We start from the raw sequence: 25,274 nt of genomic DNA on the forward strand, positions 1-25,274 counted from the left end.
AATATCGATTTCTACAACATATCTAAAAATCATCGAGACCGGAGGGTAGTTAGTTTTCCTACAGTTTCATCTAAATATCATTCACTCTGAACGATGTATTTATAGGTTTATATAAACGTTTAATCAAACGCTAATAAATTTACATCGACGCACTTGTGTCAGCTAAATAAATACAGTAATATTGCGTTCCACATTTTACAACATGATGGAGCGTCAATAAATGACTTTATACTGAAACTAAATATGAAACCTTGACGTTAAGTTTATACTCCAAAATTCTTAATCTTATACTAGTTACGCACAGTCATTATTTAATAGCCTTTTTCACATTTCCTTTACTCTCGCTTTCCTACTTCGTACAACGTCTCGATGCCAATACTCAAGCACGATTTGCTCTCCGCGTCTACCTCGTGTTTCTGTACACATGCGCGTTGCAGCGGCTCATTGTGTGTGTGTGTGTGTGAATCTGAATCTTCTTCCCCATATTAAGAGCGTTAAGCCGGTTTCACGCGACGATACGTGTACCGCAAAATACGTACCGCAATATACGCATGAGATATATTTCCAGGAATAAAATATACAGTATCGTTTATTCTTGAGTGAAAGTATCGTCAGCGATCAAGTTTCTCAAGATGCACGAAATCAGTACCACCAAATAGTGTAGTCTATCCAACGTGACGGGACAATGAATGTGAACTAAATTTGATTACTGCGGTTGCAACTATTGGCTGCCGACTAGTGACATTCGAAAGTCGACTGTCTCGCCTCGTTAGATATACTATAGCATATCCACATTTCATACACGTATCATCGTGTGAAATCGACCTTATAGCACAGGGGCTGGTTGCCTCTATTCGCTATTGCCAATACGTCATAACCTATGCATGCCTCTGACACCGTTACGTAAGTGTATATAGCTTAGTATAGCGTACATATAAAGCACAATCGTATATATAGATTCTGAAAGTCCCATGATAGGGGCACTTCCAGTCATAGTATAGTATAAAGGTGTTCGAACACCCCTCAGGCGATTTGTGACTATTTCCTGATAGTTCTCTGACAACCTGTAGATTGCGTCAAAGTAAAAAATCTGATAACTGTGCATAGAAGGATAGAGCTCAGCGATTTTGATCAAATTTAAATACATTGTGAAACTAAAAAACTAAACACATTTTCGACAAATTCACCCGTTATAGATCGTTTGCTGGCTGTCGCGCCGTGATGTGTATGTGCCATTGATGTGCACGTACAGACAAAATTCAATGTCTAATAGCAACAGTTTTTCACCAATATCTCGAAAACTATGACTGAGCGGCGGTTACATATTATATATAAAATCTTCACCCTGATACATATTTAAATTTCATTAAAATCGATGAAATGTATCCCTTTATATACAATTACCGAAAATCCAAGTTTCTCTGATTTTTTGCTATAATACCATCAGTAAAATCTGTATTACACTTTTTAACAACTTCCTTTTAACAACGATGTCTCTTGCGACGGTCAAGGGAACTACTCAGTAATCGTCACAAAGCGCTAATAGGATAGAGGTACTTCGTCAAAACATCATTTTACCCGAGAATTTCTCCTCTCTAATATTACACAGGTTACCTACACCGCGTTTACAGCACAAACGAGACATGAGAATCTCATTATTTGAAATCTAAAATTGTTTATGATACAAAAAATATATGCTGTTCTTGCCGATATTGCTGTTCTTGTATTGGGAACCTAACTCTACCAGTTTCAGAATCTGTACTTTATATCGTATATACAATGAATGGTACATATAGCAAGTGTAAAATAACATGCTTCCTTGATGTTTGTTTGAATAACAAACTTCTCATAATATCCATTGTTTTAAAAACATGGTTTCATTAATCAAACAAGGTTGCGATACATAACGAATATTCCATAAATAAAATATATCTACAGTCAGAGAATAGCTAATGTTAATTCTTTTACAAAATTGTGTAACAATATCTTGTAAAAATTACCAAAATGAAGGTACATATTATTATACAACACAATCGCAATGGTTGTCTACCCGTATAAAGTATCCAATTTAGAACGCAAAATTTCTACTTATACTATTGATTACATACAATCGATAAAACGAAGTATTCGTATTTTATCTTTTAACAAGGTCAACAAATATACGTATCTCAACTTGATTAATGAGTTACGAAATGCTATTTCTAAAAAAATATACATATGATTTACTCGAAATATGATATTATTTAAATTCATAATACTTTCTCCTTTTTAATAAAAATAAAATCTGGAACCACCACTATACAAAAGTCTGTTTAAATTTAGCGTGTACATAATAGAAATCAGCGTATCACTCGAGCATAGATGCAGTATAAAATCGTGAATGGTAGTAGGAAGTGAAAAATCACGTAACGTGTTATGGTAATCATCTTTCTCCAGTCTTGGGATCCAATCCTTTACTTATTCCTATATAAATACGTAACACGTCTCAATAAATCGAACTTTCAATCAGAAAACGCTTTAAAAGTCGAAAGAAGTTTCTCATGTATCACGATGATAATTATAAAATTTCTCTAAATAATTACGAAATCTATATTTATCTTAAATTATATTTTTCAGTATAGATCCACAGATTAAAATAACTAATTTTCATCGGGCATTAAACTTAAAAGAAAGAAACATGATATTCTTCAGAACAGGTCGGGAAACGATTTTTGTCAGCAAAAGCTCGTGCGCATTCTATTCGCGCAGAGAAAGAGCAACAAGAACAGCAGCACTTTTTATCTCTGTCTTCTAATGGCGCTTCTCTATTTCGTACACGCCCCGTTCCTTTTTTTATGTCCTATTTTCGTACTATATTATGTACTCTATATGTATTTGGCTTTCGAAATCAATGCGCATTTTGATTGAGAAAAATAAAATAATGACTGTAGACGTGCTACTCGTACACATTTAGACAATGTGTTAATTCTGTTAGTAATAGAAACAACACGTATCTGTCTATACGATCGCATACAATGTCGTCAATTTCTTTCTTGCCTTATATATGTGTATACAGGTTCTTTTTTATCTTTCTGATCATTTTGCGTATCCATTTTATATGCAAGTTTTATTTACTTTTAACCTGTGAATTTTAACCTGTGCACCGTAGTATCTAATTCTCTCCAGATGAAACCATACGCACATGGTGAACTGGCTATTTCTCTCTTTCTCACAATCCTCATACTGTATTTTCATCTATCCGTCAGTACGTTGCAGACCGTCGACGCGGTCGATACTATTGAGTGCGGTTTGAGAAAGCCGAAGTTTCCAATTTTTGCTATTAAAAAAAAAGATAATTAGAAAATATTTAAGTAATACAGAATGTTTACTTTGCAATAACTTCAACTTCTTAGTTATTTCCGTTTTATTAAGTGAGGTTAATATTTTATCTATTTTTGTGCAATTATATAGATAGCTACATTTATTCTTTTCTTTGCTATCATCAACAGTCTGTGCATCGTTTATTTTGCATCGTTAGTTTTTTGTTTTGTTTTTGTGAATTGTGTAGCTGGATGATCTTAGAATCACAAAGTAAATGTCAGTGATTTCAACAAGCGTATTATTTACAGTACATTGTTTTTTAAGATTAAAAATATTATAAATTTCTTTTTATATAGAAACGCTATTTTTATTCCCACGATTATTTTTTACTGTAATGAAATCAATTGTAAAAAGCACGTGTTATTGTAGAGCAATCTGCTTTATTTTTAATAATTTAAATTTCAATGTTATGCTCAATCCGTTACCTGGAATCTAATACACAATACTATATATAATATAGTAGATAAAGTTAGCAAGACAAAGTAAATAATTGTTTGAAATGTTATATACCATTACAATACCACTTTATTACGTGCTATTTACGTAATTCGAGAGTAAACTGTCTTATGTAATTCATAGTTGAACACAATATTATAGTTCCTTATATATCTTTCTTTAATCGGCTATATAAGTACATTACATATATACTATATACAGTATACATACAACAAGAAAATGTAATTACTAAAGAAATAAATTTCTTGTTAACGTAATATGTAATATGTAATTTAGTTAATATGTTATACAAAAGGAAAGAAACGATATCTTTTTTTGTACATCTTTATCCATTTCTTTCAATTTTCATAAACTATTTCATAAATTTAGAACAAACGTTATTAATACAGAATAGATAAAGTTGCGATTGTTATAAGTTGTAACTTAAAAAAAAAGGCTTCTATTATAAAAATAGAGAATCCAATAATGCACCCATTTTGCACGACATAAGAAACGTTTGTTGAAAGAGTGAATGCACACAGAAAAGATGAATAATTCTTTTATCAATTTATTCCTGTGTGATTGGTCGAATACGATCGCCATCATGGAAATCTATCAAAGCTTTTCAGATCACGAAAAAACTGTATGTGAAATAACTACGAGATGCAGGAAGGCCTACTAATTGGATTTCACATGATCTCCTGCGTGCAATTCGCGTTCTCCGTGTATTATGATTACATGTACACTATTGTCCCTCCGAATCTTCTCAAAATGCACAACAGCTATGGCGGGAAATTCAAGTTCCTCACTTTCTGGGACGCGGTTAGTATCGTGATAATCAATGAACTCTTTTTTGGTCTCTTGGTCTCAATGGTCTCTTTTTCACATGTAATTAGATTATTTTCCTAATCCACCTTACATAACCACTTATGATCCTATTAAAAATACTAGCCTAATAATTATTTATCAAATAAAACTGATGATGTAATAAACATCACTGATCAAAATGGTACTTACAATTATAGAATGTCAATTGACTTAAAATAATTGTTAATTATTAGAAAACAATTATCGGTATACTATTTTCCAGGCATGTTCTACATAAATACTTGTAAGATTCGTTTACATCAAGTAAACTGAAATTGCGTGATGATTTTAATCTTATTTCACATTTTCATTATTATGCAATACTGAAAACACAAAAGAAGACGTAAGAATATGATATTGTATTGTATGCATATCGCATTCGCAAAAATGAAAACAGTCGAAATTACAGTAAAATACAGTGATCTTTTTGGAGATTGAATAAATATTTAATTATACTTACTGATTTCTCAAAATTGTAATAAAAAATTAATTTATACATCAAAGTGATTTACAAATCAAATATTTTAATTGTTTAGATAACAAAAAGAGTAGTCGTGAATAATAATATCATAGTATAATAATATCTCCAACGAGGCAGTGTAAGTAAAGAAAGTTTTACTGTTGTGACTGCAATATTGGCAATAGCAATAAATTATTGTTTACATTTATTGCTTCATCTCGTTGGACGGACTATAGGGACATCACAATACTCCATATATACATCATGATATTTATATATTTATTGAACTAATGTCTAAGCTGGGAAAATAAATTTTTCATAATCTTTTGCTACCACTGAACGATTTTATATGATCATTTCACGTTGATATTACAAATTATGAAGCTCGGATAACAACAAAACTCAATTGTTCGAGTACCACTCCATATTATCTCCGAATTACAGCACGTGTCATGTCATGTTATTTATATGCAGCCAAGTGATTATCATTGCATGATTTGAAGTATCCATACAAGACAATTGTTTTATTAGTATTTAATTGCTGTCAATACTTCTCGGTATAATTCATTACAGTAAAACTTTTATTAAACATTTTATATGTTACGATGTTACATACAACTACGTATATATATATAATTTTTTATTCATATATAATGTAGGTTTAAATATTCATCACCGTTCATATTGTTAATACATTGCGGATGTTTATCAGTTCATGAAAAATTAAAAATTCCATAAAATACATTTACATAATAGACACACATACATATAGAAATACAAAGAATATCCAAAGTACAGTACAATAATCATAATGAAAAACGGCAAGTGTTTGGTTAGATTCTATCTTTTTGGTTCTGTCTCTAAATGTTTAAATTTACATAAATAATTTGTTGCTACATTATTCATTTTAGAGTACTTACATTAGACATGATATGCGAATACGTTTATAATAAAATAATTAGAGAATAAAAACAGCGGAAAATTTTCACTTTATACTAAATACATATGTGTAATTGACAAATTACAAATTCTAGGTTATAGGTCTCCTTTTTTACAATTTTACGTTAATTATAGAATAATGAAATGACATAATTTATGTAATATATTTATGTATGTATGCAAATTTTATTTGTTTTTTTATCAAATTTATTGCAGTTATGTTAATTATTGAAATCTTTTAGTCGCTTTTTGCATTATTCTTCTTATTATTATTGAAGACATGATGTTTGTTTAATTACAAAGGAGATGCTGCATTATATCCTTGTACTGCAATTTCGACATTACGTCTCAAGTTTCACTGAAGAAATCTATTTTCTGTACAAAATTATCTTTTAAACTAATTATCAATATCTTTTAAACTTTTACTTATTAGTTACATAAATCGCAACAAATGTAAACCGGTAAAAAATGTTTTGAATAATTTTTACAGAAAAATACAATACCATATATTCAAGTTTTTTTAATTATTAATCTAAACAGTAGAAATTAAGTGTGTAATCATTCATTGTTTCAGATCATTCAAGCGATATTTTTCTTCATATGTATTCTGAATGATTGGTTCGGCACAAATGCAGTTAGCCCTAAGAAGCCACCATTCATACGTAAATTAAAGGATCATGTACATGCGATCCTCGGTTTTCCGATCGCCATGGTAAATCAAGAAAAAGACAAAAACTACAAAATTTTTACTTTTAGTAAAAAGTTAAAAATTAAAGTTTCATACATTTTCGTATGATTTTCTCGGATTATAGTTCGTTGGAATAATATTCTGGACTTTAATGTTTGTGGATCGCGAATTGGTGCTTCCAAAGGCGCTGGATCCTTACTTTCCATGGTGGCTCAATCATTTGATGCACACAATGATCATGGTTTCCACGCTAATAGAAATGATGATAGCCCCGAGAAAATATCCAAGGAAATCATTTGGCCTTTTGTGTTTATTAGCCTTCATGATTGTATATTTAATTTGGTACGTTGACAGTATAAAAAAAAATATAAAAATTATAAGAGAATATTATGCCTTTGGTCAACTGTCATATTTTGCTTTTAAACTTTGATTAAAATTTTGATTAGGATTTTAAAATTACAAGTAAATATAAAGTAGACTTAATATATAGTAACGTAAAGTATAATATAAAGTAAAAGATTTATTATTAAGTTAATTACGTAAATTATTACTATTTTCAGGGTGCATATAATTTTCTATAAGAGCGGTATCTGGGTGTACCCAGTACTAGATGTGTTGCCGCTGCCGTTACGAGTTGTATTCTTCTTTGTAATGCTTTTAATCACCTTATCCTTGTATTTGATCGGCGAAGCAGTGGACAACTTCCTTTGGGGTAACGAATATACTAAAAGTAAAAAATCTTATGCCAAGAGCAAATAGCCTCGCCCATGGTGATTAGCTGCGCTGACTTCGGTCATACATTAGCCTCCTCTAAGGTGGTGGTAAATAAAAATTAAAAACCACTTTTCTATCTCCTCCACCTCTCCCTCCTCCTATCATCCTCCTGCTCCATTTATCCTACATTACGGCATGCACGCGTATCCAATGGATAAATTTTCTTTCGGAAACTCTTAAACAAAAACATGGTAATATGTGCATGCAAGAACAGAGCGCGTTAATTTTTACCCAAAAGCAGAAAGCACGAGGAGAACGCGGTCGTTAACAACTTGTTCACTTGAAGAGGGTTGCGTGGCTGGAGCATGTAGATGTGACTTTTTTCTCTCGTGTGGTTTGTGACATATGCAACAAAGAAAAGGGAAGACTAATTGTAATAACTAAGTTCACTGCACACACTCTGATGCCTGATATTCATGGTGATGTAAATTAAAAAATGCAAACAAATGGAAAGTAAAAAAGAGAAAAACACGGACAAGACACATACGTACACACGATGCAACAGCTAGTACATTTTTATACGTTCGATATTTGTTACTCTGACAACAAAGAAATGAAATAAAATTTAGAAAGAAAGGAAGAAAATGCGTCATAGAGAAATGGTGAATTGTGAACACGTGTGTGGAATGAATGCATTGTTCCGCGTTTTGAAGGTATATCAACAGACATGTTTGCAAATACCGTCTTATCAAATACTAAAATCCGGCTGTGTTTGTACCGAGTATAGGAAAAAAGTACGTAGCAGAATGTATCGGGCCGGATTTGAAAGCATAATGAAGTGAGGCGAATCGAGCAAGAGGAATATGCTTTTGCTGGACTGATCGAGCAAAGAAATCATTAGCACGTGTACTCGTGTTCACCAAGATTTGATGCCATCGATGATTCTCGTGTCGAAAACGTATCGAGTGGAGATGAGAAATGCCGTTTTTGCATTTATAACAGATTAGACTAACTTTAGAGATCTAATTTAGCATTTCGTCATTTATATAATGTACAAAGAAATATGACGTAGTCGATCAGGAGTACAGAGTCTGTTAACGGATTTTAGTTATCTTTTAAATAATAAGTGCATTAAAAAAAGAAAAGAAAAAAAGATGTATAATTTTGAAAGATCTTCATGAATTTTCAATATTTATTACTACAAAATCAAAATATCACATTAACGTGATTGACTTTATCTGTGAGTAAATTGGACTCGCATACCGGGAAGTTGTTAAACTATATACGGAAAATATCAGTTATCGATAACGGGTTGACCTTATCTATAGTTATGTTCCATAAATATATTAGTAAATTTCAGAATACATTTTCACAAAGATACAATGTGTTGTGCTAATATTTAACTGAGACATTTTTGTTTATAGAACTAGATATTTTCCATTTATTTCATAAAAAATGTTGTTTATTAGTTGTAAATTAGTTATTCTAACAATTTATACAAAATGGAGGCAAAAATTATCGAAGAAATGATGTATTGCTAAATACGTATCGTTTTTGTTTAATACTATTGAATAAAGACACCTTTTAATGTATTTTTTTGTTAATATTATATATATTTTAAATGTTGTATTGAACATGTAGAATGTAATTTCTTTCAATTCGTTGCACAATTCGTCTTAATTTTTTAAAGAACAAATTTAAAATAAGAAAATAAATTCTACTTGTACATACATAAAAAAATATTTGTATGTGACTTAAGTACAGTAGGATATGCATTTTGTAGAATACTGTAATATACAGAGCAATGTTAAAAATAGATTTAGATTGTTCTTTATAAAAAGCCAAGCGAAAATTATACTTATGATACGTTTACAACTTTAGTATTGTAAAATGTCACCGAATTATTTTTTACTATATTGCAATTTTATCAATAATAAAATGTATAAAAAGTAATAATGTATACTACTAAGACTGAGTTATTTTAAAATAGTATTTACAATTACAGTCATGTCATTACACCATTACACATATACAGTCACACATGTAAATAACACAAGTCACATATAGCTGTTATACTGTTAAATCTTCATGAAATATGTTGTTTTCTTCCTTAAAAAATACTCAGAACATATACATATAAAAAATAAAAAAAACTTACAAAACTAAAACAAAACTTGAATAAGTCTAGCAGTATAATAGTTATCAACTAAAAAGACAGATTTTGAACTTCACTGTATCGCAAATCATTTTTACAAAAAGTTTTTGTACGTAAAGTCGGAGGAAAAACTGACGTTACGTAGTGATATTTTTGTTTTTATTTAATTGCGGTGAGATCTGTGTTCCCTTTGAGCTACAATTTCGGCTATTGATAATCTCGTCTATGCTCTGTTTTAATTCCTCCATTTCTAAAATGTCCAATGGCAACGATGTCTGCGTTGCCATTTCTCGAGCATTGCCAATCTGCACTTCGGACTGCATTAGTCTTGTCAATTCAGGAGAACACGAGTTTAAACTAGATGCCAGATTTCCCATTCCAGCTTTTCTATATACCTCTTTTATTTCTGCGTCACTTTTCAACTTAATATCACTGGATTCTTGAAACAAGTGCTTTAAAATGGTTTCATCTTGGAGCAAATATTTACTCCTACGGCCTTCTCTGCTCCTCCTATCACTCTCGTGACCATAACTTTTTGAACTCTTGTTGCTAATTTTACTCTTGCTACGTTCATGAGGTTCTTCAGGATCTAACATTTTAGCTTCTTCTTCTGGTTGACTGTCATCACTGTCACTGTCTTGATCGTCCTTTTCCATATTTCCTCCTTCGATATCCACGTCTTTTCCTGATATTTCTTGATGCTGTTTCTCCTCACTACTTAAATTCTCATCACTGCCACTTTGCCCTGGAAATAGGAACGGAAGCAGCATCCCAGCATTCTTCCCATCGAATAGTTTAGGATTCAAGGTGCGGTCATCCAAACCAGCGCTAGCCGATCGTCTCTTCATATTAGGTACTTGAATGGGCGGTACTTTTGAATTGCCACCTATAGTCAACGCCGATAATATCTGTGCACCGAGCTGACTTTCCTGTGATGTCGTACTGCCTCTTCTAAACAGCGGGCCTACTTTACCTGATCTAGATTTTCCGAAGTCTCGTCGTCGTTTCCCGCGTCGACCGCGTGAACTGCTAGCGACTTTCCGCGTTGTCTTCAATTCAGCTATTTGAACTGATATTTGTGAATCCAAAGAGTTTCTTCTAGATTCCACGGACACCCGACGTACGCTAAAGCTGATTTCAGAATCTACAGAATTTCTCCTGTTACTAGATACAGAGCCCGTTGTACCACCGACGAGTGCACCTCTACGAGTAACTAGCTTTGGCAAAGCAGCTGCCCACGTTGAACTGAAATCCTGAGAAGCTACAGAGTTTAGATCGAAGTTTAAACCGACTGGATCCTCGTGGGTGTTATGGAAGCTGATAGACAATCGGCCAGCGTTGTTGAATGTTTTCCGTTTTGCAAACGCTTGAGCAATTACTTTGTGTTTCTTCAGTCTAATAGGCTCTTCTGTTTCGCAGTTGAATGTTCTACAATAAAATAATTTTAATAGCTTAAAAGTTAAAAAAAGAATGAAAGCAATGTTATATACTACTATATAATACTACCGTCTAAGAAATCTGGTCCAAGTATCTACAGTTGAACCAGTCCACACCCATGAAGACATAAGAATACCAGCAAAAAATGGTGAAAGCAAATGTAATTGCATTTTAGCTGCACTCGGTCGTACTTCCATTTTACATTCCGAAATATCCAAATACTTTGTTGTTATTGCACATCTGTACGTGAAATATAAAATGTTACTAAACATCGTATATTATTACGTATTCTAATTTTGTATGTTTCGATTTTCTTACATCATGTAATTTCTAAAACTCTGACGCCATTCTTCAGAATGTTGAAATTCGTAAATGTGGCAATAAAAAGTCACCACAACTGCAGCGAATGTGAAAATCGAGAATAGTCCCGTGCGCACGATGGTCTCTCGTATTTTAGAACTTGCTCTTTCAGATATAATTTCTTGACTGCTTATTTTTAGTCGAATCAAAGTAATTAATCCTAAAAATATTAACAATAACGTTAGTTAACTTGAAGTAAAAATATCATTTTTTAATATTTATTTTCACCAAGATACTTACTAGACTATGATCTTCATGAAAGCGTACAAAGAAATACATTTTATTATATGAATAAAAAGTAAATAAAGTGAATAAAGAGAAAGCTAAATAGAAAAATGATGTAGATTCAAAACATACCTCTGCATAAGAAATAACCTCCAACGAGTAAGACAATCAACACAGGGCCAAGCAAAAACCAAGCTCTGACTGCGTGATTAGTGTAACCCACAAAACATATACCAGTAACACTATTTCCATCAATTTCCCCTAATGCCATGATTGTAACAGTAAGGACAAGTGGTAAACACCAAGCAATTAAATGGAAGTATGAGCCTTTCTTGTCAATCCTGTCTTGGATTTTGCCTAATGCTTGAAAACTCATATGCCAAGCATATGTAAGGATCACAAACCATACCATAGCTGCCATAAGGGAGTAATACACAAGAACAAACACTACGACACATGACAAATTCTCTCCACTGAAAACATATTAGTACACAAAGTTTTTATATCTGACTTAATACAAAAATTTTCAGCAAAATACGACATATGTAATTATGCAACAATTTATTATATACATTAAATAATTATAAACTACCTCGGCTCACTCATTCTTAAGGTTCCATCTTTCCTGCACACAATTACTTCTCTGCTTCCTGTAAACTGAACAAGCCATCCAATACAGGACATCATAAAGCAACAGTTTATGTAAAATACAACTAAAGCTGGATATTTATTTGCACTTCTCCAATCAATTAAAAATGTTATCTGAAATAACACATAAATTAGATACAATGTTATTTATTTTATATTCCTTTATCGTGACAATTATTACTTACAACTGTGAATAAATTGAATGAACCACAGATGCCTGCAGCCCAGGCAATAAAAGAATGAATTTGCTTATGCTCATCTGGTGTAAAAAGTGGATCATTGCACTGTGTTCCACAACCTTCAACTCCTTCAAAAATAGCAAGTGCATTATCAGTTGGAACTAATGGCTTTAGGCATTTACCAGAAATATTAAATTTCAATTCTCTAATATCATTTTTACATAGTCTGGGAAATAAATCTGTATTTTCACATTTAACAAAACTTGGCCATATTGTGTGATTGAACACGATTCTACACGGTCCTGAAACCATTTTACACATCTCTTGTGATGGTAAATCCACTGTGTCATTGATACATTTTGGCATAAATATTGAGCACAGGAAGGGTTGAACAACTGCCCAACACTTTGGCATATGTCTTAATGCTTGCAATACATGTAGTTTTTCCTGTAAAATAAGTATATAATAAGTACATTTAACAAAATGAAAAATAAAATATTAGTATAAAGAATATTTTAAACAATATAGGAATAAGGAAAAAGCATTGTAATATTTAGGAGTGATATAGTTGAGGCAGGAAGTACCTGAGGTGATTTTAAATAGGATTTTTCTGACCTGAAATATCTGGTATAAAAAGAGAACAAAGAAAAGAGAAAGTAACTCTAGACTTGAAAGATTTGCCTCTTTTAAAAATCAAAAATTACATTTATAAATATATTCATATCTAAAAATACCTATGTGAATTATACTTCATGTGTAATATAATATACCTCTACAATATCTTGGGTTACATGTTCAGGTATAAGATCCAATGTAGTAGTGGTATATGACAATCTTGTACCCATACAAGTACTCCTTTGCATTTCTACACATTTTGCTGCTCTATGACAATTTAAAGAATCAGGTGGTAATTCTCTCATGGGGTACCTGTCCAGCAGATAAGTGGAATCCTTAATTCTGTGCCTAGGACTCAACTCTAAACCATGTTTCCATGTTTCATTATTACTATTCGAATTAGTGGGAAATCCGTGCGCCAGTTCCGACGACGCTCGATGTAAGATTAAAAAATAATAAATCAATAGGAGCGTCATCTGAAAAAAGATTAATTATCATGAAAAAAAATTAATATTATTAAAAAGAAAAAAAACAGTAATGTACTATATAGTGATAATTTGTTATGGGCTTCCGTAATCGGTGCGCGATTGCCCGGCATGCTATCGGCTCAATTAAAAAGAAAATGTCACGTGTACTGCACCAGAGATAAACAACAAAAGTATTCCATGAATAAAAATAGTACCTTCGGACGCATCACTTAAAACTACACGCCAATTATTTTCTGAACGACTATACAGTGCCACGGAGAAGGCTCTCCGTTTCGTTCGGACAAAGCGTCTTGCATCTTCTACGCTCGCGACAGTCGCATCCAGCATACGAACGCTCGGACCACACACACGTTCCGTTCGCTTCCAGGCCACCCACGACGAACCCGATGAACTTGCTCATACCCATACCTCTTTCCGGTGTTTGAATGCACGGGGCTGTAAATAACTTCGCGAATACCTCACCAGTGGCAGCATCGTAGAATGTGCAGTATTATTTGCGCATCGAACGCGGGAAATTTTATAAACTCATTCCATGAATAAAATATTAATAATACGTGGTATTTTTTTAGCAATTATTGTAATTTGTAGTAAATTCATTCTTTTAAATACAGAAGTAATACATGTATCTGTATTTACAATAAAATGAGATAAATAAATCACTCATTGGTTCAATCAATCATTAGGTTTTATGTGACAATAATAACACTTGACGTGCTTTTTAAAGAAAACATAAATGAACTTATTACAACTATTACATATACATATTATTATATATATACATTATTACATGTATTACAACCTATGTATATCATCTTGTCGACTTTGACCAATAATTTAAAATTAATTTCAATATTACGCTATATAAATAGTAATTTTATAAACCTTAAATTAAAAAATATATTCTGTTGAAATTAAGTTTAATTACTAATGTGAAATGATATTTTTTTACAGAAACCTTTCCTAAAAATTTGTATTCTGACATCTAATTATTATTCAATAAGCCAGACAATAAGACTCGCAAGCCGCTTCATTTACATAATCAATATAGATAACACGGAGTGCCGTTTTTCAATAAAATGAACGACGAAACACGTACATCGATAAATGTAACAAAAATACAATATAACGAATACGCGATACATGCGTAATTTCGTAAATTACTCCAGGGTTAATTTGTCTGTCAATTATTATTTTTACTGGTGTCGACCTCTGCAAAACATTTCTATTAAGCACAGGTGTTACAGCATGTGAATTGACAAAGGATAATAGCGTGCAAAGTACTTTCGGTAATGGTTTATTTTGATAAATATGATAAATTCATGATGTTAATTAACAATAATATACATTTTAGACTGATAACGTGCTATTAGGTGAAACGTCGGTTTTCTTCACTTGGCCTTTCCTTATTCCGGTGTAACAGGAAATATGATAAATTCCCCTATAGTTGATTAGCTGTTGGTGCTGATAATAACATGCTGTTAATATATGATAAGCCTGGGCCATATATGTCTATACTCAAGTTGGAATTAATACCAGCGGAACATAATACTACACGATCTCTCGACAGTCTGCGACCAGTATTAGATAGTAAAGCAATCCTTAAGGTGACAGATGTGTCGTAGAATAACCTGAAAAATAATTTCGATCATACCAACTTTTATTGATAATTTTGAAGTGTACGAATAAGAAGGTAAAATATTTTTTTTATATAAAAATGAACATAAATAATTTTACAATAAGATTTCAAATAAGATATTTTATATTGGAATTTTTTTATAGTTGAAGATGTTTAAGATCCTTTATTTAGGATTATATTTATTGCTATTTGGAAATTGCATTGGTGATTATCCAGATAGGGACACAAAATGGCAAATGTTATGCCCAGGTTTATATCCGAGAGCTTTTACAAGTTACACACCTCGTGGAAATCTATCTAGTGGAATATATACTACCCAGCCTTTAAATACCATGAAACACTGTGTCGCTGCATGCTGCACCGAAACTACATGCAATGTGGCACTTATGCATAATGGTACCTGCTATCATGTGCAGTGTAAAAGTTCCAAATTATGTATACCTTTATATAGGAAGGATTTGGCAAATGAAAATCCTCCAAGCATGGTTCTAGTTAAACCTGTAGAAGAAGATGAAATGTGGAGTGATTTGTTGGATCAAATAAATGATGATACTGGGTAAGATTTCAATTTCATATATAATATTTTATTATAACTTCGTTTAATTAATAATTATTCTAATTGATTTCTAGAGGGTTTCTCATGGATGGTACAGAAGGAGATCATATTCTTTTTGGTGGGTCAAATGGAATAAGTTGCATCACTCAATCGAATTGTTTAGAGCATGAAATCTGTGTTAAGTCTGGGGATAAGTCTGATATTGGAATTTGTCAATGTTCTACTGGATTTAAGCATAATAGTGCAGGTAATTATATCATTTAAGCAGTCATTAGAAAGATATTCAATGTGTTTTAATTTATTGAGAATTTTTTAATTCGTATTAATTGTGCTAGGAATTTGCACTTTGGTGGAAGACATAGAACTTGGTGTAACACCTCAAGGAAAACCACAAAGTATAAAAGATTCTGGAACATCCATGAAGCCACCAGTAAAACGATTGCTGGTTTCTGCAGTTTCAAAAGAAGTACGCCTACCAGAGAATGAAGTAACATTATCTGCATATACTGTGCCAGCAGAACAAGGAAATGAACATTACAATTATGCTTGGAGTCTTCTAAGTCAACCGGATGGCCATACTGGCACAATGTCTGATCAGAACTGTATGACTGTTAAATTAAGTAATTTATCTGAGGGTTTATATACTTTTAAAGTAACAGTAAATGGTCCAAATACCTATGGAGAAACATACGCAAATGTTAGCGTTTTACCACGTAAGTTTTCTTATTATGCTTATATTTCCTTTGGTTATTATAATTTATTGATTTAATATTATTTGCAGCCAAGAGAATAAATCAAGCACCAGTTGCTATAATTTCACCCGCGTCGCAGGTTGTAAAATTACCGAATACGGGAGCTGTGTTAGATGGTTCGTCGAGTAAAGATGACGATCGTGTTATTTCTTATCATTGGGAATTGCAACGAGGTCCTATTGGATATCATCCTAATCTAATTGATACACCTACTTTACAATTAGATAATCTTATCCCCGGCAACTACACTTTTAAGTCAGTACTGATATTATAAACTGTTTATTTATAAAAAATTTAATAATTGTTTAATATTTCAAATCTTTTATTTTTTTAGGTTAACAGTAGAAGATTCCAATCATATCACTAATTCTACAAGTGCTAATATAACAGTTTTGAAAGTAATTGATTATCCTCCTAGTGCTAATGCTGGTCAAGACATTATTATATATTTACCTCAGAACACATTGACACTCAATGGTAACTTAAGTACAGATGATCATGGAATAGCAAGTTGGGAATGGACAAAAAGTCCTTCGGATCAAAACAAGGCAGTAGATATGCAGAATACAAGAACGCCGTATTTACAACTGTCTAATTTGGAGGAAGGAATGTATACATTTGTGCTAAAAGTAACAGACGATTCAGAACAATTTTCTACAGCTGAGGTTCATGTGTTTGTGAAACCACCAACCAATAAACCACCGAAAGGTAATTACATGATTTTAATTATTCTTATATTTCTATCGAAAAAATCTAAGTATTATTTTATTTTACATAATTTGAAATAGCTGATGCCGGCGAACTTATAACTATAGCGTTACCCGAAACAAAAACTGTACTTGATGGTCGGAAAAGTAAAGATGATATTAAGATTGTATCTTACCATTGGGAGCAAATGAGGTAAATTTAAGTTCATACATTAAGTTCATATATTTAATTGATTATATCTCGTAATATTATAATGCAGTATTAAATTTGATTTAACAGTGGACCTAGTAATGCTGTATTTTCGGCAGTGAATGAATCAGTTACGAATATTACAAAATTAACGAAGGGTGATTACGAGTTTAAGTTAACTGTAATTGACGATAATGGAAATAAAGATTCGGACACCGTTAAAGTAAAAGTTACACAAAGTAAATAGAATTTTATCCTACACTCTATTAACTAGTATTTGTAATTACTTGATTATTAAAATTAACTTTATTACATAGATAAAAATGCTGCCCCGAAAGCAAACGCAGGTGGAGATCAGGTTGTTGTAGCCCCGATTAGCGCACTAATTATTAATGGATCTCAATCAACTGACGACCTAAGAATTAGTGAATGGATGTGGTCGAGGGATCCGTCTAGTCTTGCTATAGGCACTATAGTTCAGAATTCTGATAAATCGCCAATCTTAATGGTAATAATATTTAACAGTATCATAAGTAGACAATTTTTTATTCATAACAGAGTATTTTTAAATTTTATTTATAGTTGACAGATATCGTGCCAGGAAGATACCTTTTTAGATTAAAAGTAATAGATGACCAAGGTCTTAGTAGCGAGGACACTGTATCCGTGATAGTAAAACCCGGTAAATATTACAGAAGAAAAGAAATAATACTGTAATAAAGCTTTAAATAATGTATATATATTCTTTATAGACCCACAATTATTGCATTTAGTTGAATTAACATTGAACATCGAAGCAAATTTATTAACAGTGTCGCAAAAAAATTCTTTGGTATTAAAATTACAAATGTTACTACGGGATGAAGCATCTATTGTTGTCCGAAATTTAAGAGCGGAGCCACATACAGGCAGAGCTGTCTTAATTTTCTATGTGGAGAAAAAAGGAGGAAAAGTCGCTATGTACGGGCCAGAAGTAGTTAAACGATTGAAAGAAAAATTAAGACAAGATTCAGGCATTCTTCACTTGTCTGTTGCAAACATTGATACTGCTGTGTGTCAAAATAATTGTTCGGGTAAGTATCTTTTATTAAATATCATTACGTTATAAATAATTTTGTTGTACGAAATTTGTTTTTAAATAGGCCATGGAGTATGTGATCAAGAAACAAGATTATGTATGTGTGAAGCATTTTGGATGCAAAATTTAATACAGAAATACTTTGGCAATGGCGATTCCAATTGTGGTATGTTAAAATAAATACGAAAAGTAAGTTTTAATATGAAAATGAATTAAGTTGACTTGAAGTCATACTTTTTTTCAGATTGGAGTATTCTCTATGTAATAATAGCATTATTGTCTCTAGTCGTATGTTGGGTTGGCCTCATTTGGGGTCTTGTTTGTCTGTGTCAAAGAATATGTACAGGTAAACGACGTTCACTTGGTACTAAGAAAAAACCACCTCGTTATTCTCTTCTACAACCGGAACCGGAGGACGACAGCAGCACATGTACGGCATCTTTCCTTTTATATGAATTTAGAAATAATATTATGTCATGACTCTTTATATGTTTATTTTTATAGTTTCAACACATAAAATGGTGTTATCTGAATCAGACACGGACTCCGATGATGTCTTATTCGAACATCGTAAAGCGAAAAATAGCAGTCAAGTAAGAAACGGTAAATCTCGAAATGGCTTTATTAAAGTGGGCTCTAGAGTGAAAACATGAGGTAATAGTCACATCTGTTAGGGTTTTAATGAATCGCGGATTAAGTAAGCCATAATTTCAGGAATTTGTTTCAGGAATGTGTAGAATTTAAGATTTCGTTAAACGACGCACATTTGTGTACGTTTGGCCAAAAAAAAATTAAGAAAACCATCAATTTTACTAGTCAGTTACAAGGCTGTAATTTTAAGTATGTATCTAGCAAGAATATGATTTCTCAGAAGTTGCCACTTGTAAAAAGAATTTGACGAAACTAGATGTACTTAATTAAGTACTGATTAGAGACAAGAAAATACACGCGCTCACTGTATTGCATCTTGTTTGATTTATTCGAAATAACACATATATTTATTGATATTGTGTACACATATTTGAAACTTTTATTATATAATTATAGTTGTGCCGTCGTATATACGCGCGCGGTATTATAGCACAATTCAAAGATCAAACTTGATTTGATTACGGCCTTAGAAAGTATTGGAATTAGTATTTATATATAATGATCGTTTCTTATTCATATATCTCTTGTATGTAATACTTGCTCTTTAATACGTATATCATCGATCTTATTTTTACACTGTATATGGATAAATAATAAAATTTATTATCCATATAGTTAATATGGTATTTAATTTCCCTTAACATATATTTTAAGCGAATATAGTTTTCGAAGTTAAATAGAAATAGTAATTATTTCTTATAGCACGTGTTACAATCATAAAACAATATAAGTAACAGGAATCATAAAATGATTTTAAATTTAGTATAAAGCATTCTAAAGCACCCACATTTTCGTTTCGCATGCGTTCGCTTTAACGTTATTTATAACTCATTACGCTATGGCAAGCACGAAGTAGTGCAAAAGATATCCACCGACGAATTTCTGTATATGTTACGTTTCTTCATAAATCAGTAAGTCCTTTTTAATCTTTTTTAGATTAAATGATTTACGTAATTTTAATTATATCAATAAATAAATTAGCGTGATAATTTAATGGTGTCTATGGATTTTATCAACTGTTCGAAATATCGATCTATAAAGAATTGCTGCAGTGAAAAGTCATTGATGGACGATGAAAATAAGAACAATGAATTTCGTAATAAAGATTGCATATTCCTTGAACGAAAAAATAAAATCGAAGATGGATATTCCACTGTTAACGTGGAGCCATTACGTTTCGTTAAAAACGTACGGTAAGTGCTACTTTTAATTTTTATGTATATTGACATAAAATGCAAATTCTTTTCTTATATATTTTAGTAAACATTAAAAATTTAATTCATTGTTAAGAATCTAAAGACAGAAATGACGTTTGTATTGTCTAGTTCATATACACGCTATAGATTTTGAAACAAATAAAGCAACAGGTTCATTAAAAAATTAAAAAAAGAATCTTGTACCATAAAAAAAGTTACATAATTTTTTTTCATTTAACTATGATAAATGCCCAATCCATCTTTATCATGGAATGCGAATAGACCAAATTCTGTATATCAATTTTTTGAGTTACCTTCTAGCATGAAAGACCAAATAAATGGAGATATACAAGAGGAAAGTTTCTCTTCCTTTAATATGCAGGAAGACAAAGATTTTCGATGTCCTAGATGTGGCCAAAGCATGCAAGAACCTAGATTACTTCCTTGCTTGCATCCTATATGTTCAACATGTATTTCAGAATTAATGAGTAAACGTAAGTGGTATAGAATTAAAAATTTAATGTACCTTTTCAAAAACAGAGATCTTATTATGCTCTCTTTTACATTCACAGCATTTTATAATTTTACAAAAAGTATTAAAACTCAAAACAATAAATCGGAAAGCAGCCAAAATAATTATTACGAAATTTGCCCTCTATGTGATGTTCAATTACCAAATGCTAATTCAACAGTTCCACCTCCGCATTATCCTCTTCAGTATCGTCTGGTAATGAGTGCTATCCGCTCTAAATTTACAAACAAAATACTTTGTGATATTTGCCCAGATGAAGTTGTTGTAAGCATTATGTCAAATTAAAATAAATTTACATCTTAAAGATATTTAAAAATGTTATACTTTTAATATTTAATATTTTTAAAGGCAGTTGTTCAGTGTTCCACGTGTCTCCGCAATTTTTGCTTAGATTGTGGTATGAAGCATCAACAACAAATTACATTGGAATTAAAACCATTAAAACATTCGATAAAACCGCTAATGGAAGCTACAAAAGTACGACGTACTGCACTTTGCCAGCAACATCCTACACATACTTTGCGTTTTTATTGTATTGCTTGTCAACAGGTTCATAATTTGCTATTTTAATTATATATATTTTTTTCTATTTAACAAATAGTATTTTTTATGTATATAAGATATTTTTTAGGTAACCTGTAAAGAATGTATGTGGAGTAGTCAACACAGAGGTCATGCAAGTGAAAATGCTGCTGGAGTTGCAAAACGAGTTATTTTATATTTAACGAAAATGTTGCAAAGAGCAAAAATTCTTTTAAACATGCTCCTAACACAGTACGATCGAGATGCATTTTTAAATAGCTCTTTTGAGGGAATAAAGGATACCAGCATTTCAGTTGATTATAGGTATGTTAAACTGATAATTTTTTAAATCAATTATTTATCAGATAATATTACAATTATAAGAAATATATATACACATATAAAAAAAATTAGGGATATGCTAAGACAAAAGGTATATTATAAGAGAAACATATGTAAGTAAATATGCATACATATATTACTTACATACATGTATCTGAATTGTCATGTGATGATTATTACTATAGATCTTAAGGTTTAATTAAGAATATTTTGTGACTGTCATTTGAGGTAAAAACTTAAGCATTGCTATAGGATACAAAAAACTGTGATAAAAAATAACTGTTACTATACAAATAATTAAAAAAAATAAAACATTCCATTATATAATTTTATGCTATTATCTGTATATAATAAATGTTTATATTTGTAAAAGTAATAAAACATATTCATGAAAAAATAAAATTTATTTCAAACCACTACCATTAAAACAGCAGTTGATGTATACTTTTTTGAAAAGAGAGGCAACATCCATAACGTAGGATTGATCCACAGCAAGACCAATGATATACCCCAGGATGTCCAATATGACCATGGCCACAACCTTTATATCCACCTTTAATTACATGATATATTCTATATTGTAATAAATAATGGTGTATAATAAAATTATTTAGAGAATTTATATATTACCAGGTATAATTCCTCTGCAGCCACAAGTGGCTTCTTTCTTACCCCCACTTGAACAGAAAGTACAACAGTGATAAATACCAGTATGAAGAGGTTTGAATATAGACGTCCTTGTATTTTGATTGGAATTTTCTGTAAAAATTTGTATTTATTAAAAAAAAAATATAGCAGAAGATCATGATGTTTACATGAATATATTCTTTACCTAATGATATGTTAGATACACCCAAAACTTTAAATCTTTTTATTATTGTATTAGCAAGACTCAATATTTCTACATTTGAACCATCTGCAAGTAATTCATTTGTAAGAGAAATAGCATCAAGAAGTTGTCTGGCTCGTTTTAATCTATTAAATTCTTGAATTCTTTCCTGTGCCTGTCTAGAATGCGATGTTGTTGTATCACAATTCTTGAGCTTTGATTCATCGTACAAAGCCTCATTGAAACATCTGATTAAATTAGATAATTATCATTACTTATATTCTAAATTAAATGTGATTATAAACAGTATTATCTTAAATTTTTTAATATGAACAATAATATTATATTATAAATAGGATCTTCATTATTTGTGTTACAAAGATTATATAATTGTCATGTGATGTACATTCGACAAGATTCCTTATTTACTTAAAATAATGTACCATTAATAATTTTGTATTTCACTGTCATTTGAGGTTTAAGTATGTTTCTTTAATGAAATATATTTTAATAAATTTTCTAATTATCTTCTTACCTAATTATATAGTCTTTAATTGTATACTACTATTATTTCCATAAACAATGTTGTACTTATTTTTAATTTTAATTTACATTATTATAACGTTTTGTAATATATGTAGTTATACATGTGGACATCGGAACAAATTCATATTTATTATTGTTACATATAGCCTTCTAGAAAATACTTAATTGTATTCATCCTTTTGATGTTAGGTTAGAGAAACATTTTTTGAAAAATATATTGGAGCCATGATTATTTGAAATAAAATATTAATTTTTTCATATCTACATATATAAATTATCACATAATTCGATGCATTAATTCATGCACATTCAAAAATATAAATATGCTTTTCACAAGAAACTTATGTATAAACACGCAATAATACATTTTAGCTGCCATTGCTTAAACCAGTTTAAACTTAAACCAATAACACAATGACAACTATATATATATATATAATTTTTGCAAACCAAAACTTACTACCAAAAAAAATTGTACCAAATATAAGTAAATATGAGTAATATAATATAAAATAAATTAACAATTTTTTGTTCTAATCAATAAAATATACATATTATATTAGTATTATAGTAATGCCACTTATTAAACATAATTTTTGTTAATTTATTTACATACATGAAATGAAAGTTAAATAAAACGCAAATTCATAAAATAATTGTAATCTTACAATTAATTTTCAAAATTTTTAATTATTTTTCATCCTATTTTATTGAATCCACATTAAATACCCAAGCATATTAAAATATCCTGTTTTATTATATTTGTATGCAATTATTGTAAAATAATTCTAACCTAGAAAAATTGTAGCTGTGTCTGTTATTAAAGAGATCATAACTTACAATATTAATTTCGGAATCAATTGTATTAAATGTAATTCAACTATTGTTAAAAAGAAGAACTGTTATACAGTACAATCAAGTGCAACACCTAGAAAATCTTCAAATCCAATATTAATTACCCCTGCTTGCTCAGTATCCCTTACTCGGAAAGCATCTGTAAAAAGTAGTTAAAAATGAAATTTATTTATACAATTTATACTTTTCAATATTTTTATTATTTTTAATGATTTTAACATATTTTTATTTGTTATATGTATATATTTACCTGTAAATTTTTGAATTTGTACACATAATACAATAAATTGATCAACTGTGATACTAGAATGGCCCTTAGGATCACTTTTCTTTATAAGAAATGATATAAACTCTGGACTTAATCTATATCCCATCTGTGTTAATGCTGCACTTAATTCATTTTCTTGTATACTTCCAGAATTATCATGATCAAAACTACGAAAAACACCTAACCATGCATTAATATAGTTATAAAGAGCTTGAAACTCATACAAATCTATTGTACCATTCTTTTCTTTATCAAACATTCCTATAAATGGAGAATAAAATGTTTTAGATATTATGAAATTTATCAATAAATTAGAATATTAAATTATAAGAATATACCTATCATAAGTCGGCAAGCAGTATCTGAAAATGTACCCCCTTGTCCATTTGCTAAAGCAGATTGTAATTCTATAGCAGTGATTTTTCCACTGCTATCTCTATCAACAGCAGCAAACCACTGCTGTACTTCTGGACTTACTTGTGTTTCAGGATTTGTTGCTCCAAACATTGAATTCTAAAAATGTATAACATTCACTTTAAAACAATAAAATATAAACAAGTGATGAATAAGCAAAACATAACATAAGTATTATCATAAATATTGTAATGTTTTATAAATAGTTATAATAAACATGCAGAATACATTATTATATATTTTAAAGTAATAAAAGGTATTTTAATTTATTGACAAAGTATTTCTATCTGAATTGTAGGAAATAATTACCGGATAGGCCATAATTGACGTTTTCTGTCAGCTGTCAAATAGTATTAATTACAGCGTGTATTCAATTGTTATACTGATGCAACACAAGTGAAGTACACAATACATATATAGAATAATTACATATATGTATGTATATATATTGCATATATAGTTAATTAGTCATTCATACAATTAGAAATTTAATGTGTACCTAATTTTTCAATTGTATGAAATGTTACTTCCTCATTTATACTTCACGAAAAAAAGAATATATTTTATTTCACATTTTATTATAAAAACGTTAATGATATCTATATTTTTATAAGCGCTAACACTGACAAT

At 30.7% G+C, this 25,274-nt stretch overlaps 6 protein-coding genes and 1 long non-coding RNA gene across 17 annotated transcripts in view; 3 read left to right on the forward strand and 4 right to left on the reverse strand.

Annotated features, from left to right (window-relative positions):
- LOC126864717 (uncharacterized) overlaps positions 1-2,855 on the reverse strand; it is a 7,879-nt gene extending 5,024 nt beyond the window's left edge. The window contains exon 1 of the long non-coding RNA XR_007689315.1: positions 303-2,855. This is a non-coding gene — a long non-coding RNA (uncharacterized LOC126864717). The remainder of the gene's footprint in view (positions 1-302) is intronic.
- LOC126864710 (androgen-induced gene 1 protein-like) overlaps positions 1-9,423 on the forward strand; it is a 14,710-nt gene extending 5,287 nt beyond the window's left edge. For 2 of the 6 annotated variants that reach the window (XM_050616314.1, XM_050616313.1), the window contains exons 3-5: positions 6,636-6,773; positions 6,874-7,091; positions 7,310-8,177. In XM_050616314.1, the coding sequence (XP_050472271.1) occupies positions 6,636-6,773; positions 6,874-7,091; positions 7,310-7,508 (555 nt within the window). In that variant the 3' untranslated portion in view covers positions 7,509-8,177. Of the gene's footprint in view, positions 1-3,247; positions 3,416-4,416; positions 4,618-6,635; positions 6,774-6,873; positions 7,092-7,309 lie in introns of those variants that run through there. The other 4 variants (XR_007689310.1, XM_050616311.1, XM_050616312.1 and 1 more) reach the window with 4 other exon arrangements.
- Positions 7,591-14,076, reverse strand: LOC126864693 (protein smoothened). 2 transcript variants are annotated; one of them, XM_050616254.1, is made up of 9 exons: positions 13,765-14,076; positions 13,238-13,558; positions 12,474-12,914; positions 12,233-12,402; positions 11,773-12,113; positions 11,374-11,575; positions 11,125-11,295; positions 10,592-11,046; positions 7,591-10,504 (listed from the first exon to the last, which is right to left on the reverse strand). In XM_050616254.1, the coding sequence occupies exons 1-9, from the start codon at positions 13,774-13,776 to the stop codon at positions 9,756-9,758; spliced, it is 2,862 nt and encodes a 953-aa protein (XP_050472211.1). In that variant the 5' UTR covers positions 13,777-14,076; the 3' UTR covers positions 7,591-9,755. The 2 variants fall into 2 exon arrangements, with proteins under 2 accessions (XP_050472211.1, XP_050472210.1); XM_050616253.1 differs by having other exon boundaries at positions 7,591-11,046; positions 13,765-14,069.
- A 592-nt stretch (positions 14,077-14,668) lies between these two features.
- Positions 14,669-19,754, forward strand: LOC126864695 (dyslexia-associated protein KIAA0319-like protein). Of its 4 annotated transcripts, none has more exons than XM_050616259.1 (16): positions 14,669-14,856; positions 14,922-15,260; positions 15,350-15,762; positions 15,837-16,009; positions 16,098-16,475; positions 16,544-16,769; positions 16,849-17,222; positions 17,303-17,414; positions 17,502-17,650; positions 17,729-17,919; positions 17,994-18,093; positions 18,164-18,484; positions 18,554-18,655; positions 18,734-18,919; positions 18,994-19,143; positions 19,204-19,754. In XM_050616259.1, exons 3-15 carry the CDS (start codon positions 15,356-15,358, stop codon positions 19,140-19,142), a joined length of 2,868 nt encoding a protein of 955 aa, XP_050472216.1. In that variant the 5' UTR covers positions 14,669-14,856; positions 14,922-15,260; positions 15,350-15,355; the 3' UTR covers position 19,143; positions 19,204-19,754. The 4 variants fall into 4 exon arrangements, with proteins under 4 accessions (XP_050472216.1, XP_050472217.1, XP_050472214.1 ...); XM_050616260.1 differs by having other exon boundaries at positions 19,217-19,754; XM_050616257.1 differs by having other exon boundaries at positions 18,994-19,754.
- Positions 19,755-19,894: 140 nt separating this feature from the next.
- Positions 19,895-22,218, forward strand: LOC126864708 (tripartite motif-containing protein 45-like). Its single transcript, XM_050616304.1, has 6 exons — positions 19,895-20,051; positions 20,122-20,333; positions 20,658-20,830; positions 20,909-21,132; positions 21,217-21,417; positions 21,500-22,218. Exons 2-6 carry the CDS (start codon positions 20,134-20,136, stop codon positions 21,737-21,739), a joined length of 1,038 nt encoding a protein of 345 aa, XP_050472261.1. The 5' UTR covers positions 19,895-20,051; positions 20,122-20,133; the 3' UTR covers positions 21,740-22,218.
- LOC126864566 (uncharacterized) lies at positions 20,864-23,486 on the reverse strand. Its single transcript, XM_050616020.1, has 5 exons — positions 23,473-23,486; positions 22,565-22,809; positions 22,363-22,491; positions 22,153-22,285; positions 20,864-21,082 (listed from the first exon to the last, which is right to left on the reverse strand). Exons 1-4 carry the CDS (start codon positions 23,484-23,486, stop codon positions 22,155-22,157), a joined length of 519 nt encoding a protein of 172 aa, XP_050471977.1. The 3' UTR covers positions 20,864-21,082; positions 22,153-22,154.
- Positions 22,589-25,184, reverse strand: LOC126864714 (peflin). 2 transcript variants are annotated; one of them, XM_050616321.1, is made up of 5 exons: positions 24,954-25,184; positions 24,569-24,743; positions 24,213-24,491; positions 23,948-24,101; positions 22,589-22,809 (listed from the first exon to the last, which is right to left on the reverse strand). In XM_050616321.1, exons 1-4 carry the CDS (start codon positions 24,963-24,965, stop codon positions 24,010-24,012), a joined length of 558 nt encoding a protein of 185 aa, XP_050472278.1. In that variant the 5' UTR covers positions 24,966-25,184; the 3' UTR covers positions 22,589-22,809; positions 23,948-24,009. The 2 variants fall into 2 exon arrangements, with proteins under 2 accessions (XP_050472278.1, XP_050472277.1); XM_050616320.1 differs by having other exon boundaries at positions 23,097-24,101.
- Positions 25,185-25,274: the final 90 nt, after the last annotated feature.

This window comes from Bombus huntii, chromosome 4 (assembly GCF_024542735.1).
Source record: "Bombus huntii isolate Logan2020A chromosome 4, iyBomHunt1.1, whole genome shotgun sequence".
In the NCBI taxonomy this organism is placed as follows: Eukaryota; Metazoa; Arthropoda; class Insecta; order Hymenoptera; family Apidae; genus Bombus; species Bombus huntii.

Excerpts from the sequence above, each read along its gene's own strand:
- LOC126864693 (XM_050616253.1), bottom strand. Across the intron at positions 12,403-12,473 it reads CATTCAATTTATTCACAGTT|ATAACATTTTTAATTGATTG; the intron begins GTAAGTAATAAT and ends GTGTTATTTCAG. Across the intron at positions 11,576-11,772 it reads AGGTTATTTCTTATGCAGAG|GATTAATTACTTTGATTCGA; the intron begins GTATGTTTTGAA and ends TAATATTTTTAG.
- LOC126864695 (XM_050616257.1), top strand. The coding sequence starts at position 15,356 with ATGTTTAAGATCCTTTATTTAGGATTATATTTATTGCTATTTGGAAAT. Across the intron at positions 16,476-16,543 it reads AAATGTTAGCGTTTTACCAC|CCAAGAGAATAAATCAAGCA; the intron begins GTAAGTTTTCTT and ends TATTATTTGCAG. Across the intron at positions 17,920-17,993 it reads ATAAATCGCCAATCTTAATG|TTGACAGATATCGTGCCAGG; the intron begins GTAATAATATTT and ends TTTTATTTATAG.
- LOC126864708 (XM_050616304.1), top strand. The coding sequence starts at position 20,134 with ATGGTGTCTATGGATTTTATCAACTGTTCGAAATATCGATCTATAAAG. Across the intron at positions 20,334-20,657 it reads CGTTTCGTTAAAAACGTACG|CATGAAAGACCAAATAAATG; the intron begins GTAAGTGCTACT and ends GTTACCTTCTAG. Across the intron at positions 21,418-21,499 it reads ATTGTATTGCTTGTCAACAG|GTAACCTGTAAAGAATGTAT; the intron begins GTTCATAATTTG and ends GATATTTTTTAG.
- LOC126864566 (XM_050616020.1), bottom strand. Across the intron at positions 22,492-22,564 it reads TGTATCTAACATATCATTAG|AAAATTCCAATCAAAATACA; the intron begins GTAAAGAATATA and ends AAATTTTTACAG. Across the intron at positions 22,286-22,362 it reads CTGCAGAGGAATTATACCTG|GTGGATATAAAGGTTGTGGC; the intron begins GTAATATATAAA and ends ATGTAATTAAAG.
- LOC126864714 (XM_050616321.1), bottom strand. Across the intron at positions 24,492-24,568 it reads TGCTTGCCGACTTATGATAG|GAATGTTTGATAAAGAAAAG; the intron begins GTATATTCTTAT and ends CTCCATTTATAG. Across the intron at positions 24,102-24,212 it reads ACAAATTCAAAAATTTACAG|ATGCTTTCCGAGTAAGGGAT; the intron begins GTAAATATATAC and ends TACTTTTTACAG.